Source organism: Cornus florida, unplaced genomic scaffold, assembly GCF_030987335.1.
Source record: "Cornus florida cultivar Cherokee Brave unplaced genomic scaffold, ASM3098733v1 CherokeeBrave_3.0.0_Hap2_Chr11, whole genome shotgun sequence".
Classification (NCBI taxonomy): Eukaryota; Viridiplantae; Streptophyta; class Magnoliopsida; order Cornales; family Cornaceae; genus Cornus; species Cornus florida.
The window spans coordinates 46696363-46708836 of record NW_026775581.1 but is presented as its reverse complement, the minus strand read 5'-3'; the positions used below and the strand labels follow the sequence as shown (position 1 = coordinate 46708836).

Sequence of the window (12474 nt, the reverse complement as noted above, 5' to 3'; positions counted from 1 at the left end):
CGGATGCACCATCATGCTTACATCATTCCTCACAAGAAGTGATCCAAATAACAAGAAGTAATTTGATGAAATATCTTGAATCCATGTGAATTGAACTCAATTAACCAATGGAATCTTGTTAGTGATTAAGTCTTTTGTATTGGGTTGGCCTTGGCCTCTTTTCGAAACTCCTATCAAACTAGACTATTGCCTAAAATAATTAAGGATTACATAAAGTGCATCCAAATATTATCAAGATTCACATGCATAGTATAAAAGCAGTGTACAGAGGGTAATATCTGTAATCTTCTTAGCCACAGCTCTAGTTTGGGTACATGATTTGCTATTTTAACATTTGCAATCCAACAACTTATTTCTTAGGTCAACAGACAAATCTAGGCTGTATTTATTGATTGAGAGTGCAGTGAACACAAAATTTAGCTCCTACTAAGAGCATCAGGTGATACTTTCTATTTGGCTCTCCAACTTTATATATATAGAGAGCCATAGTGAATTTTTAAGTTACCTTTTATCATCTAATTCAAACTATTGAGAATATAAGGTATGATACAATCTGTTTGGATCCTTACATTTATAAATATAGAGAGTAACGTTAATCCTGCTTACATGATTCGCCATATTTGTCACCAACCCAACCAGGTAGGTGGTTGAGTTGGCTAGTTATAAACATTTTAAGTTGTTTTAAAGAGGGGGACAGAGAAGTAGAGATGGGAGAGGAAGTGCAGTCCACTCGCCACAAATGTTGGCTACATAAGTGGTGGTTGTGACGAGATACTTAAAAGTTTTGTCTAAGGTCATGTGGTAGGGGCGAGTTGATGTAATTTGGTGCTTTAGGCGAGAAAAAAATAAAATAAATAAAATAAAATAAATAATAATAATAATAATAATAATAACCTTTTAATATCATAATATGTAATAAATTAATATTAAATAATTTACTTAAAAAAAAATTTTCTTGCTTTTTGAGATGTAAAATTATTAATTAGATTCTTGTATTCAAATATGATTAAAATATCTTTTTTAATAGATAATATAGTCAATCCGTTTAACCTTCCTTATGACATAGTTGATCGTGTATATAATTTTATCAACTTTAACTTATTCTTTTTTTTGTTTCTTTATTTTTTTCTTTTTTGTGTTATAGCAACAGTTACAGGTATTTATCAATAATAATTTTTAAGCAATGCATGCATTGGGAAAATAATCTAATCTTTTAATATAATTTAAGAGCATCTCCAACCGTTGTGTATATTTTTTTAATAAATTTGATGTGTCATAATAGATTTACACACAAAAATAAATAAATAAATAAATTATTTATTTTTAGTTCCAACGGTTATTTTATACCTTTTATGTAAAAATATATCCCTTAATAATAACCAACCAATGTCAAGACTAACTGGCCAGTAATCTAACGGTATCAGCATCTTACTTCTCAAATGGAGGTTAGGGGTTCAAGCCTCAAAAGAGATAAGTGTGTGTGAGTACCAACTAAGAAAAAAATAAAAATAAAAATAAAAATAAAAAACCAATGTCATGCCTGGATTCAACATAATTGTTACAAACCTATTTAATATAGAGTTAATTCGTTAATGGAATGAGAAAGAGGGAAGAAAAAAGAAATATGCTGATATGACTATATAAGAAGGTTGTTTAAAATACACAACAATTTTATACATTATTGTTTAAAATACACAACAATTTTACACATTGATAACGTACCACTAGAGATAAAATAAAATAAAAATAAAAATAATAATAATAATTTACTCATCATACGTAACAGAATTTTTTGGAGGCTAGGTCAATACTAAATTTCTAAGAAGTGAGAAAAGAGAGATATAATTTTTTTTTTTTTTTTAATTATTTTTAGACGCCTAAAATTTGTGATGCTCTAATCACAAATGAAGAGAAGAGAAAAAATGAAGTCAATCTTTGGGGGCTGGGCCAATATTAAATTTCTGAGAAGTGAGAAAAGAGAAATATATATATATATATATATATATATATATATATATATATATATATATTTCTCTTTTCTCACTTCTCATATATATTGTAGACGCTTAAAATTTGTGATAGTCTAATCACCGTCAGATTGGTCAAGAAGTCAAATGTTTCTTAATTAATTAAATTCCACAAATATGGGTCATTCAATGGACAAGTGTCAACAAATTTCTTATTTATGAAAAAATCGCACAATCATTGGGGAGTTTCTAAATTAAACGACTTACTCTTTGACTTATAAATACAAGGTCACCCTACACATTTCAAGACACATGTACAAAGAGACGAACAGAACATCGAAACTTTGATTGAACAAAAACTTCAAAGAACAACAAGCATGTCACACCTACGCTGCTCTTCATCAAATGTCTTCACTCACCATTCGAGATCAAGCCTTGCCAGCCCTCGTTCGAAATCATTAACAGTTTTTCTCCATTACAAATACTTGAAGAAAGTTCCTGACAACTCGATTTAAGATCAAACTTCAACAGCCCTTACATCCAACCAACAAAAGGGGTTTAATCCAAGAGAGATTCTAGATTGTAATAGAATCGCCAATAGAGAATTGTACTCATTTTTCCTGATATTTGATAAAATTGTTGTTTGTTGTATTTATTTTCGTTCCTGGATTTCTGAATACAAAAATTTTTGTGTACATTTTTTTTTTTTTTTTTTTTTTTTTTGAAGACAAAAAATGTTAGAAGTTATATTAGTAGATTTCTCTGGCACTTCAAAAAAATTTATTTTAATATATAAATCTTTGGAGCCTAATTTTAAATTTGTATATTTATTAGACTTTAATAATATTAAGAAATAATTATAATATCACTTATGTAAATAACAATAATAATAATTAAAACCTTCCGAGACTTTCGTATCAGCCGGCTAAGTGGTTTAAGGTTCCATGACGTCGAATGCTTTAATGTTTTCATTATATTTAGGTACCTGTCTAAATCAAAGGTTGTCTCAAACTAATCCAAAAATTCACTATCTAAATACTCACAGCAGCCCACGCAACCGTCCAATAATTTTTTATTTAAAGGGAAAAAGACTAATCTATACAAAAGGTCTCTTTTGAAGCAGATCATGATGTGTATTATTACTACTAATGGTTATTAAAATCCAACTTTTTAGAGTAAGAATTAGTTAAACAAAGTGATCAGCCTTTTGTAAGCCGAAAGAAAGAAAGAAAGAAAGAAAGATAAAGCATGTGATGTGTTTGTTGGGCACTTTTCGTCTCTACGAGTGGACGAACAGTTTTTGAAGATTAGACTTGGAACTTGAAGGACAAGTGTCAGTCTATAAATGCATGGTTCTGATTGACTACTGCATAGGCATGTAGATTTTTATTGGAGGGTTGTATGTATATGACCCACACGTGGCATCAACCTACTTTTTTGGCGTTTTTAATTGACCCACTAAAATGTTACATAGACTTGCCGGATGGCACAGTACCACATTAACTTTTTTTGGTAAAATGTCAAAGACAATGCCACGTGTTACCCAAAATGAAATTTTCAATGTTTGACGATAGGGGGTTGAATTAAAATACCCTTTTGGTGCGCTGTGCATCCACGCGGTGCCTAGTACCAAAAATTTCTAGTATCATTTTCCTACATTTGATGAACCTAATTATTATAAGTAAATTTTATTAGAGGTCTACTTTGGACTTAGCTATTCACTTTATTTGTTATTTTTTTTTTAACAAGATGGTATGGCATTTTGGCGAGATGTTTCTTGCTGACGCAGAAATATCATTTAAATTCATCATTTCAATTCATCAAAAAATACTTGTTAATACATTAATAGGAAAACTTAAATAGTAGCATGGAACAACCCCCTAGCTTACATAACCAAATACACAAACTCAAGTAAAGAAAATGAAAAGATGTAAGACTTCTTGACTCATATTAATTTGAAATGATTCATAATATATCAGAAGTTTTAGCCCAAACTCATATTACCAAATTGATGATAGTGTGTATTTTGATATTATAGCGAAGGAACAAAAGCAAATTTCTGGTACCAAACATGGTTCCGATTTCTACTCCAAACACTCCTACTTCTTTGGCTCACAACTAATTAGACTTAGTTAAAGACTTAAGGCCCGTTTGACATGTGTTAAGAAATTATTTTTCTGATATTGGTATTCAATTTTGAGCCCATATCATGTTTGGGACGGTTGATGTTAATTTGAAATAGTTCATAACATATCAGAATTTTTGCCCCAAACTCATATCACCAAATTGGTGATAATGTGTATTTTGATATTTTAGCGGAGGGACTAAAACAAATTTTTGAATTTCTCAAAGCAAATTTTTGTTACCGGTTCTAATTTCTACCCAAAACACTCCCAATGTGTAGATACATGCATATGTGTATATATGTGAAATGACTACAACGCCCCTTAATGCAAATGGCCAAACTAGGAGAAGTTCCCGAGCTTGGAAATGGTCCCGACTGAAAATTTCTAAAATCAATCCTATTGCCACCAAATGACTTAAAATAAATAAAAATACATTTCTAGAACTCTCGACTCAATAAAATGACTTATACGGCCCGCGTGGTACGTAAAATGATGCACGAAAAATAATTAAAAATAAAATTTCAAAAAAATCCATAAAATTATGGGAGATTACACTTTTTATCATATTGTTCTCTATAAATTTGGTCTTTCCCCTTTGCAAGTAAATCCTAATTTCTTCATAATCATTTCCACATTTTTGCTTTTGAATTGAACGAGGGGTTTAGATCTTAACCTTACTAATTTGTTGATTTGCTACAAAATTACCAAGCTTCGGAAGAGTTCTGGTTGATTCAACCTCCACCGTTTTTCTGGAAGATCCATTTGCAAAGATAATCCCAATTTTGAGAAGCACTGGAAGGATCAACTGGTTGTTGTTGATGAGGGTTGGAAAGTTCCCCTTTTTGACAAATACCCAATCCCTCACTCGTTCGGCACTCTAAACTCTTACAAACAACTTCAGGGAGCCAAGTGTGTATGCGCCGATTGTGAGGTGTATTTTTTCAAATTTTGTGAACAAATTCCTGGTGTAAATCACGATTGCTTGGACTTCAATGACGTTAAGCAAAGATTGGACTTTTTGCGTCATCCCATCTGGCGTGAAGTTCCTTCTTCTCCATCCTTACTTACATTTGAGAACTTGGAAGATGTTGCTTCTCACACCCCAACTGCTATGAAAATGCATTACCCTCGATTTTTTGATAGGAAGGCTACTAAGGAGGAAAGAGCAATTAAAACATATGGCCCTTCTAAAAAAAATTAAAAAAAGAATAAGAAAAGGTGGGAGACAGGAGTTTTGCCCCCTCCACCAAGCAAGCGAGTTCATCCTGCTCCTTCCAAGCACCAGAAGACTGCCCCTCAGTGGCAAAGGATCCTAAAGGTTGGTCTCCACCTGAAAGAAGAAATCATAGTAGATTTGGGAAAGTCTCAAGAAGGATATTGAGCCGAAGATTAAGAGTTTCAAAACTCGCTAAATTGGTGCGTTATAATTTGCAATTTCTCTCTCCGTATCTCTTTTATTTTGTGCTTACATTGCTTATCTTGATAATATATTCATGTTGCATAAAATCTTGAGATATTTGCTAAAGATTTGCCTTAATATCTTTTAATCCGAAAAATTAAACTTGTGTTGATAGGCTCTATTTACACCCCCAAATCATTTATAAACACACATAAATAACATTAGTCAAAAAGGAGCCTTAACTCAACTCTAAAGCCAATCAATACAAGAATTCACCATATATGTAAACTATATAATAAGATATTCATTAATTAAATATGTCGAATACATTTAGTTATTAACGTGAAAGGCATACCCAATCCCAATGTGGAGTTCATAAAGTCCCATCAATTGGTAAAATCAAGGAGTTCCGAAGAATCCATATCCACTCCAAAGGTGGAGTTTCATCATCGACATTTCAAATATTTCATTTCATTGGATTGTAAGTCCAAATTGGACTTAAAGTAGGGTTTTAGTTCCCTAATTTTGATTCCGGCTAACATTAGAAGGTCATAATCCCTCCTCAAAACCAATCAAGTGGTTCAAAACTTTACTTTGAGTTATAGACCATGCAATTTTACCATATGATTTTAAATTGGCCTACCTGATTGAGCCAATTTTAGGAAATTCTTCATTGAAACCCAAATAAGAAGAAAAAAAGATCCCTCTTTCAAAGAAGTAGATATCAACCCCTTAATGTCAAAAGTTGAAACAAGTAGATATGAACAAAGGAGGGCTTCTAATTAATTTTGTTAAAATTTTAAAATCACAAGTTTTTAAAGGTTTTCATTTGAGTTTTTTTTTTTGGTTGGAATTTCAACTTTAAGTCTCATTGAAACCACGGAAATTATTTCAAAGCTTTCAACTTTTAAGAAAAACTGTCAAAATTGTGATTTTTGATTTTTTTATTTATAAATAACTGTTTTAATAATATTTTACACTTTTTTTTTTTTTTTTAATTTAAAACATTTTGAAAAATCATATTTTCGTTATTCCAAAAAGGTCCTTCAATCATGGGTTTAATCCAAGTTTTGCCCCCATTGTTAGTGTTTTGTACGTAATATTTAAGGTTCTTTATGATTTTTTAGATTATTCCACGTTTTTAACTTCATAATTAATCATTTTAGGTTCATTTATATTTTGTAAAGTCAAAAAAAAAAAAAAAAAAAAATTTGTTCATCACGTGAAGAACTTCAGTAATGTCATATTGGTAATTTCAAATTACCTGCAACTTAATATAAAATATTCTCTTTTTAATGTGTGCAAATAAGTAATTTCATATATATATATATATATATATATATATATTGTTAATAGTGTCAAAAGACAATGTTGTTTGATAACCTTAATTTATTGCTTAATTTTAAATGGAGTAAGCAATAAGTGCGTTTGAATATCATTAAAAATGATAAGTACGATTTAAAATGACACATTAAAATTTTGATATAAAAATTTCAAGAAATTAAAAAAATTATAACTTCAATATTTAAAATTTTTAATTCTTAATTTTTACATAATTGTCTCGATAGCTCATTAGATTACTAGATTAGTGTCTCATCTAACCCTCCAGTGGATTAATGCATCTAAATTAAATTTGGATTAGTATTTTTTTTTTAAAAACATAATTTGGGTTTAGTATCAATTACACCAAACAAAAAGCAAATATTATATTACTTACTCTTTTTTTTGAAAAAAAAATAAAACCTAATCAAACTCTAAAAAGACACCAAATCAAATTCCATTAACAAAAAGCAAATTGTTTTTATAAAATATAATAATATGAAATTAGTACGAAAATTGATATTTTAATATTTTTGACATTTCATGTCAAAATATAAAAATTTTCAAATTCTATAATATAAGGAAATGACAATTTAATAATTTTTTAATTTTCATTACTCCGGATAGTCTCATTGAACATACACATCATACTTTAGGAGAAATCAAAACAATAAAAGTGAGGTAAGATTTGCCTACTCTCCCTATTCATTGTTAGTCCAGTGACAAATATATAAATAATTAATAATTACAAATTAAAAAAATAATAAATAAAAAATAATAATTTTTTAAAAAATAAATTCGATAAAGGAGGCCATAAAAATCAAACATGTGTAAGTTGCCCAAATATCGTTTAGTCTAGTAAGTAGAGTAGCATCAATGACTTCAACCCTCTTATGGTCTTGACACCAATTAATGACGTACCATCTTCAAAATTTAGAATTTTGGTACGAAAGACTGAAATACCCATTAGAAAATGGATGTACCCTCTAACCCTAACCTAACTACATACGATGGATAGAGTTGGAAATTTGCTGACTAGCTTTTCGTGTAATAAAGAATCTAATAGTAGGGGGAAATCTAAAGGCCACAAAAATATGTGGCTGAGAAATCACTCTCCAGCTGACGTGGCACCCACATCTCTTTAAAACAAATCAAAAACGCAGACCACGACGATGCCAACGAAGATCCACCAACGAGACACCCCCAAACCCCAACTAAACTAAACGACGTCGGCGGCGGCGACAACGACGACGAACGCGAAGACGCACACAGTCTCCGTCGATTCTGGGATCACTTTCTCTTGTTTTCCCGAGAAAATGAAGGAGCCCAAGGACCTTGGGATCAAGCTGTTCGGGATGAAGATCGCGTTGCCTGAGAACGAGAAGATCCCAGTCATTTCCGGCGACAACTCTGTCGCCGGAGATTCTGAAGCTGTTGTTGTTGTTCATGGAGATAATAGTTCTGATCGTGATTGTAGTCCGGTGGTCAGTCCTGTCGAAGACCAGAAAGTGAAGAAAGTAGGAGAAGAACAAAAACAAGCAAAGGTAATACATATACATATATATATATATATATGGATTTAAAGTTCTTATCTGCATATTTGAGAACGACCCTTTTTTCAGAATACCAAAACAATTGATGGGTTGATCTTACCTTTTTCATTCCTCCATTCTCTAGTTCTAGCAATTTGTTGGGTTTTTGGGGTTTCGATTAGTTATATATGTGTGTGTGTAATTTAGTTCTAAAATTGAATACTTTGTGAGTGGTAGTCTTTGCTCAGGCAAATGTATCCCAATTCCCAAACCAGCTTTTGGGTAAATTAGTAGTCTGTATTTGATTAGAGGACCATAAATTTTAAGGCCTGCTAATTAGATTTGTTTTTGAAGGTCAGGAATTTGTTGGGTCTTGGGTGGCTCTACTTAATGCTTGAACTTACAATTTTGGTTGATGAGATTGTGAAAATCCAATCTGTTGAATTATTTATCATGTTTGACCATCTTTTTCTTCATTAGAACTTCCAGAAAGATCTTTTGACCTTGCAATGTTTGATTCTTCCTCCTGATATCCTGAAAATCTTATTAAAGGGCTGTTGAATTTGCTTCAGCTTTATGTCTAGAATTTGACTTTTGTGAATGGTAATTAACTATTATTCTTTTCTTGAAGTTACTTTTTGTGGACAATTTTTGGAACCTCTCAGCCATTGGATCGAGATAAGCTTTTTAATCAATGGCTGAGAGGGAGCCAGAATATTTTCCTTTTGGAAATTTATGGCCTCTCTGATGATACATGATCAACTAAATATTCATTGTTCCAAAAATAACAAAGTTACAATTGTACAATCCTTATCCATTTGGAATTACAGTTTTGTTGACTCACTTTATAAATCTTCATTTCTTTTTCTCACACACACATACATATATCTATTTCTCCTTTTCACTTGTTTAGATTTAAATTTTGGGGCTTTGTTATTGATGATGCTATTTATTGGATCCTGGATAAAATCTGTGAGATGTCTGATTTCTTCCATATGTCTTCTACTGATCTTTTAATTTGATGTTCTTCCCATTCAAATGTTATTGTTAATTAAGACGATAATTTTTAATTGTAATTGGGTAGTTGGATTCTGTCTAGTTTTCGAGATGTTTCAAGAGGGGTCATCTAAAACTAATAAAGATTGAATTTTCCCTGTAAGCCATTTCTCCTTCTTGGTTTCTGTTTTTTTTATTACCTCTATAGCTGACTCGTAATTTAGTCTATAAAACTTGTATTTGTTACTTACAGAAAATTATTCTTAAATTTCAGGATCCTCTAATTGGAAAACCTACTGAGACTAAACGGCAAGACATTTCGCCACCTCTGGTTACAGAAGATTTGACGAATTTAGAAACATTGCCAGAGTCTGAAGAGAACCTCGGGACACCTTCCGTTGATGAAGAAACTGCGACATTGAATCCTCCCAAGACAGAAAATGATCAGAGTGATACAAATAGCTCAGAACAGAAAACCCTAAAGAAACCGGACAAAATTATTCCATGTCCCCGTTGTAGTAGCATGGACACGAAGTTCTGTTATTACAACAATTATAATGTTAATCAGCCCCGTCATTTCTGCAAGAGCTGTCAGAGATACTGGACTGCCGGAGGTACCATGAGGAATGTGCCAGTGGGAGCTGGTCGTCGCAAGAACAAAAATGCCGCCTCAAATTGTCGTCACATCACCATTTCTGAAGCTCTCCAAGTAGCTCGATTGGATGCTCCAAATGGGATCCATTACCCTGCACTCAAACCCAATGGCAAAGTCCTCTCTTTTGGCTCAGATGCACTGCTTTGTGACTCCATGAGTTCTGCCTTAAATCTTGTGGAGAAAAAGGCACCAAATGGTATCCAAAATGGGGTTTATAAACTTGAAAAAGGAATTGCAGTTGCTTGCACTGGTGGAGAAAATGGCGATGATTGCTCTAGTGGGTCCTCTGTCACAACTTCAAATTCACTTGACGAATGCTCTAGAAATGGGCTTCAAGAGCCAATGATTCGAAATATGAATGGCTTCCCTTCTCCAATTCCATGCCTGTCCGGGGTTCCATGGCCTTATCCTTGGAATTCTGCAGTTCCCGTCCCAGCCATTTGCCCTCCAGGATTTCCTATGCCATTCTATCCTGCAACTTACTGGAATTGTAGTGTTCCAGGTGCTTGGAGTGTACCATGGTTATCTCCTATGATGAGCCAAAAGGTACCACTCTCTGGTTTTAGTGCACCAACTTTAGGAAAGCGTTCCAGGGACGGCGACTTGCTTAAACCGAGCAATATGGAGGGAAATGAACAGGCGGTGGAACAGAAGGATTCTGAAAAATCCATTTTGATTCCGAAAACTTTAAGGATCGACGACCCTGATGAAGCTGCAAGGAGTTCCATATGGGCAACACTGGGGATTAAGAACGACGTCTCCAGCAGGGCAGGCCTTTTTAAGGCCTTCCAACCAAAGGGCAAGGAAAAGAATCACATTGTCGAAACCTCTCCAGCATTACGGGCTAACCCTGCTGCCTTGTCTAGGTCCCTCACCTTCCAAGAGGGTGTCTGAGGTGTAGCATCTGTTAAGATTGTGTCATTAAGGAGTAATTTCGAACCACTTACCGTCATCCCGGATAGGTCACATAGTGTTGAAGGTATGGTTTCTCAGCAGAATATGGGAGTAGTTGTCTCGGAGAAAGCTCTAGCAGAAACTGGTCTCGTCTTTCTTGTAACATTAAGAATAGGTTCCTTTGTTCTATATGGTGAGTTTGTCTGTACATATCTATGTATAAAAGAAATACTGACATTAGAAGCAGAGAAAGAGAGTGGAAGATCTTTAGATGTACCAAAATTAGAATGTAATTGTAAGCTGTGTCTGGAAAGTAGTTCTTTTTTCCATTTCCTTTGTAATTTCAATAAAATTGGAGTTTTTCCTTCAGAGATTAAAATTGCAGAAAAATGTCAACCTGTTTTGACACAAGAAGGAAACAACTCACTAAGACATAGTTCTTGTGGTGATCCCTTGAAGAATGAAGATTGTTCTTGTGGATCATTTAAAATATAAACAAATCCTATTAATTTTGAATAAGTTATATAATTCCTACTTTTTAGAATTTTTTTTTTTTTTTTTTTTCAGTTTAAAATTACAGAAACAGTCAAACTTTCATTTATACCCTTTCTAAACAAGATATAGAATCTAAATAAAAAGAAATGATACTAACATTTAATGCCTTTTTTAGTAGTATTTAATGCCTTTTTGTATGGTGCTTGTGCATTCTACACAAGTTTCTTTGAATTGGATATAAATTAAATTAATTATATATTTAATTCATCAATTAATTAAAACTTAAAGGAAAAAAAAGAGGACTGCATATCAATTTTTGAAAGATCTAGTGGTTTAAATCTTAAATGGAAAAATAAAAATTACAAAATTGGACTTATTTGTCCTATGAAAAAATTGATAGTCTTATTTATTTATTTAAAAAAGAGAGATTTAGTGACACTGTTATTGCTCTCAAAAAAAAAAAAAAAACACATTAAATGATACACAGAATTAGGTGGGGTCTGGTTGGTTTGAATAGGATGGTCCAACGGCAAGAGGAAATATACAAATTCTTTTTGGACTTCTTTTTGGTAGGTATCTTTTAAGGCCCTTTATTTTGCAGACAACTTTTCAAGTTTTTTTCCAACTTTAAAATCTCACAAAAGGACAAAGTAGCTTTCTGTGTCAAAGCCAAATTAACCCAAAAGAGTAGAGACAGTGGAAAGCTGATATAAAGTTCTCTCTCTCTCTCTCTCTCTCTATATATATATATACATATATCTCTCTCATTTATTTTCTAATATATCTGTCACAATATGATATTGCACAAAATGTGAATAAGACCTTAGATTTGGGAAATCCTCAGTTGCCAAACAAAAGAGATATCCTCTTTATTTGATTTTTCCTAACCCCATGCCACCATTTCCTTCATTTTCTTTCCTATTTTCAGAAAGTATTACACGATCTCCGTCAATTACGAAACAACATATAAGTATAATTGGTCCCTCTGTTGCCAAACAAAAAAGATATCCTCTTTATTTGATTTTTCCTAACCTCAGGCCACCATTTTATTTAATTTTCTTCCCTATTTTCAAAAAGTATTACACGATCT

General features: G+C 32.5%; 1 protein-coding gene across 1 annotated transcript; it reads left to right on the top strand.

Moving 5' to 3' along the window:
• Positions 1-7970: 7970 nt before the first annotated feature.
• On the top strand, positions 7971-11258 carry LOC132282479 (cyclic dof factor 3). The gene is made up of 2 exons (XM_059784183.1): positions 7971-8356; positions 9615-11258. The coding sequence occupies exons 1-2, from the start codon at positions 8129-8131 to the stop codon at positions 10887-10889; spliced, it is 1503 nt and encodes a 500-aa protein (XP_059640166.1). The 5' UTR covers positions 7971-8128; the 3' UTR covers positions 10890-11258.
• Positions 11259-12474: the final 1216 nt, after the last annotated feature.

Bases quoted from the DNA above. Each gene is read 5' to 3' on its own strand.
- LOC132282479 (XM_059784183.1), top strand. From the start codon at position 8,129: ATGAAGGAGCCCAAGGACCTTGGGATCAAGCTGTTCGGGATGAAGATC. The intron at 8,357-9,614 runs GTAATACATATA...CTTAAATTTCAG, and splicing joins AAGAACAAAAACAAGCAAAG to GATCCTCTAATTGGAAAACC.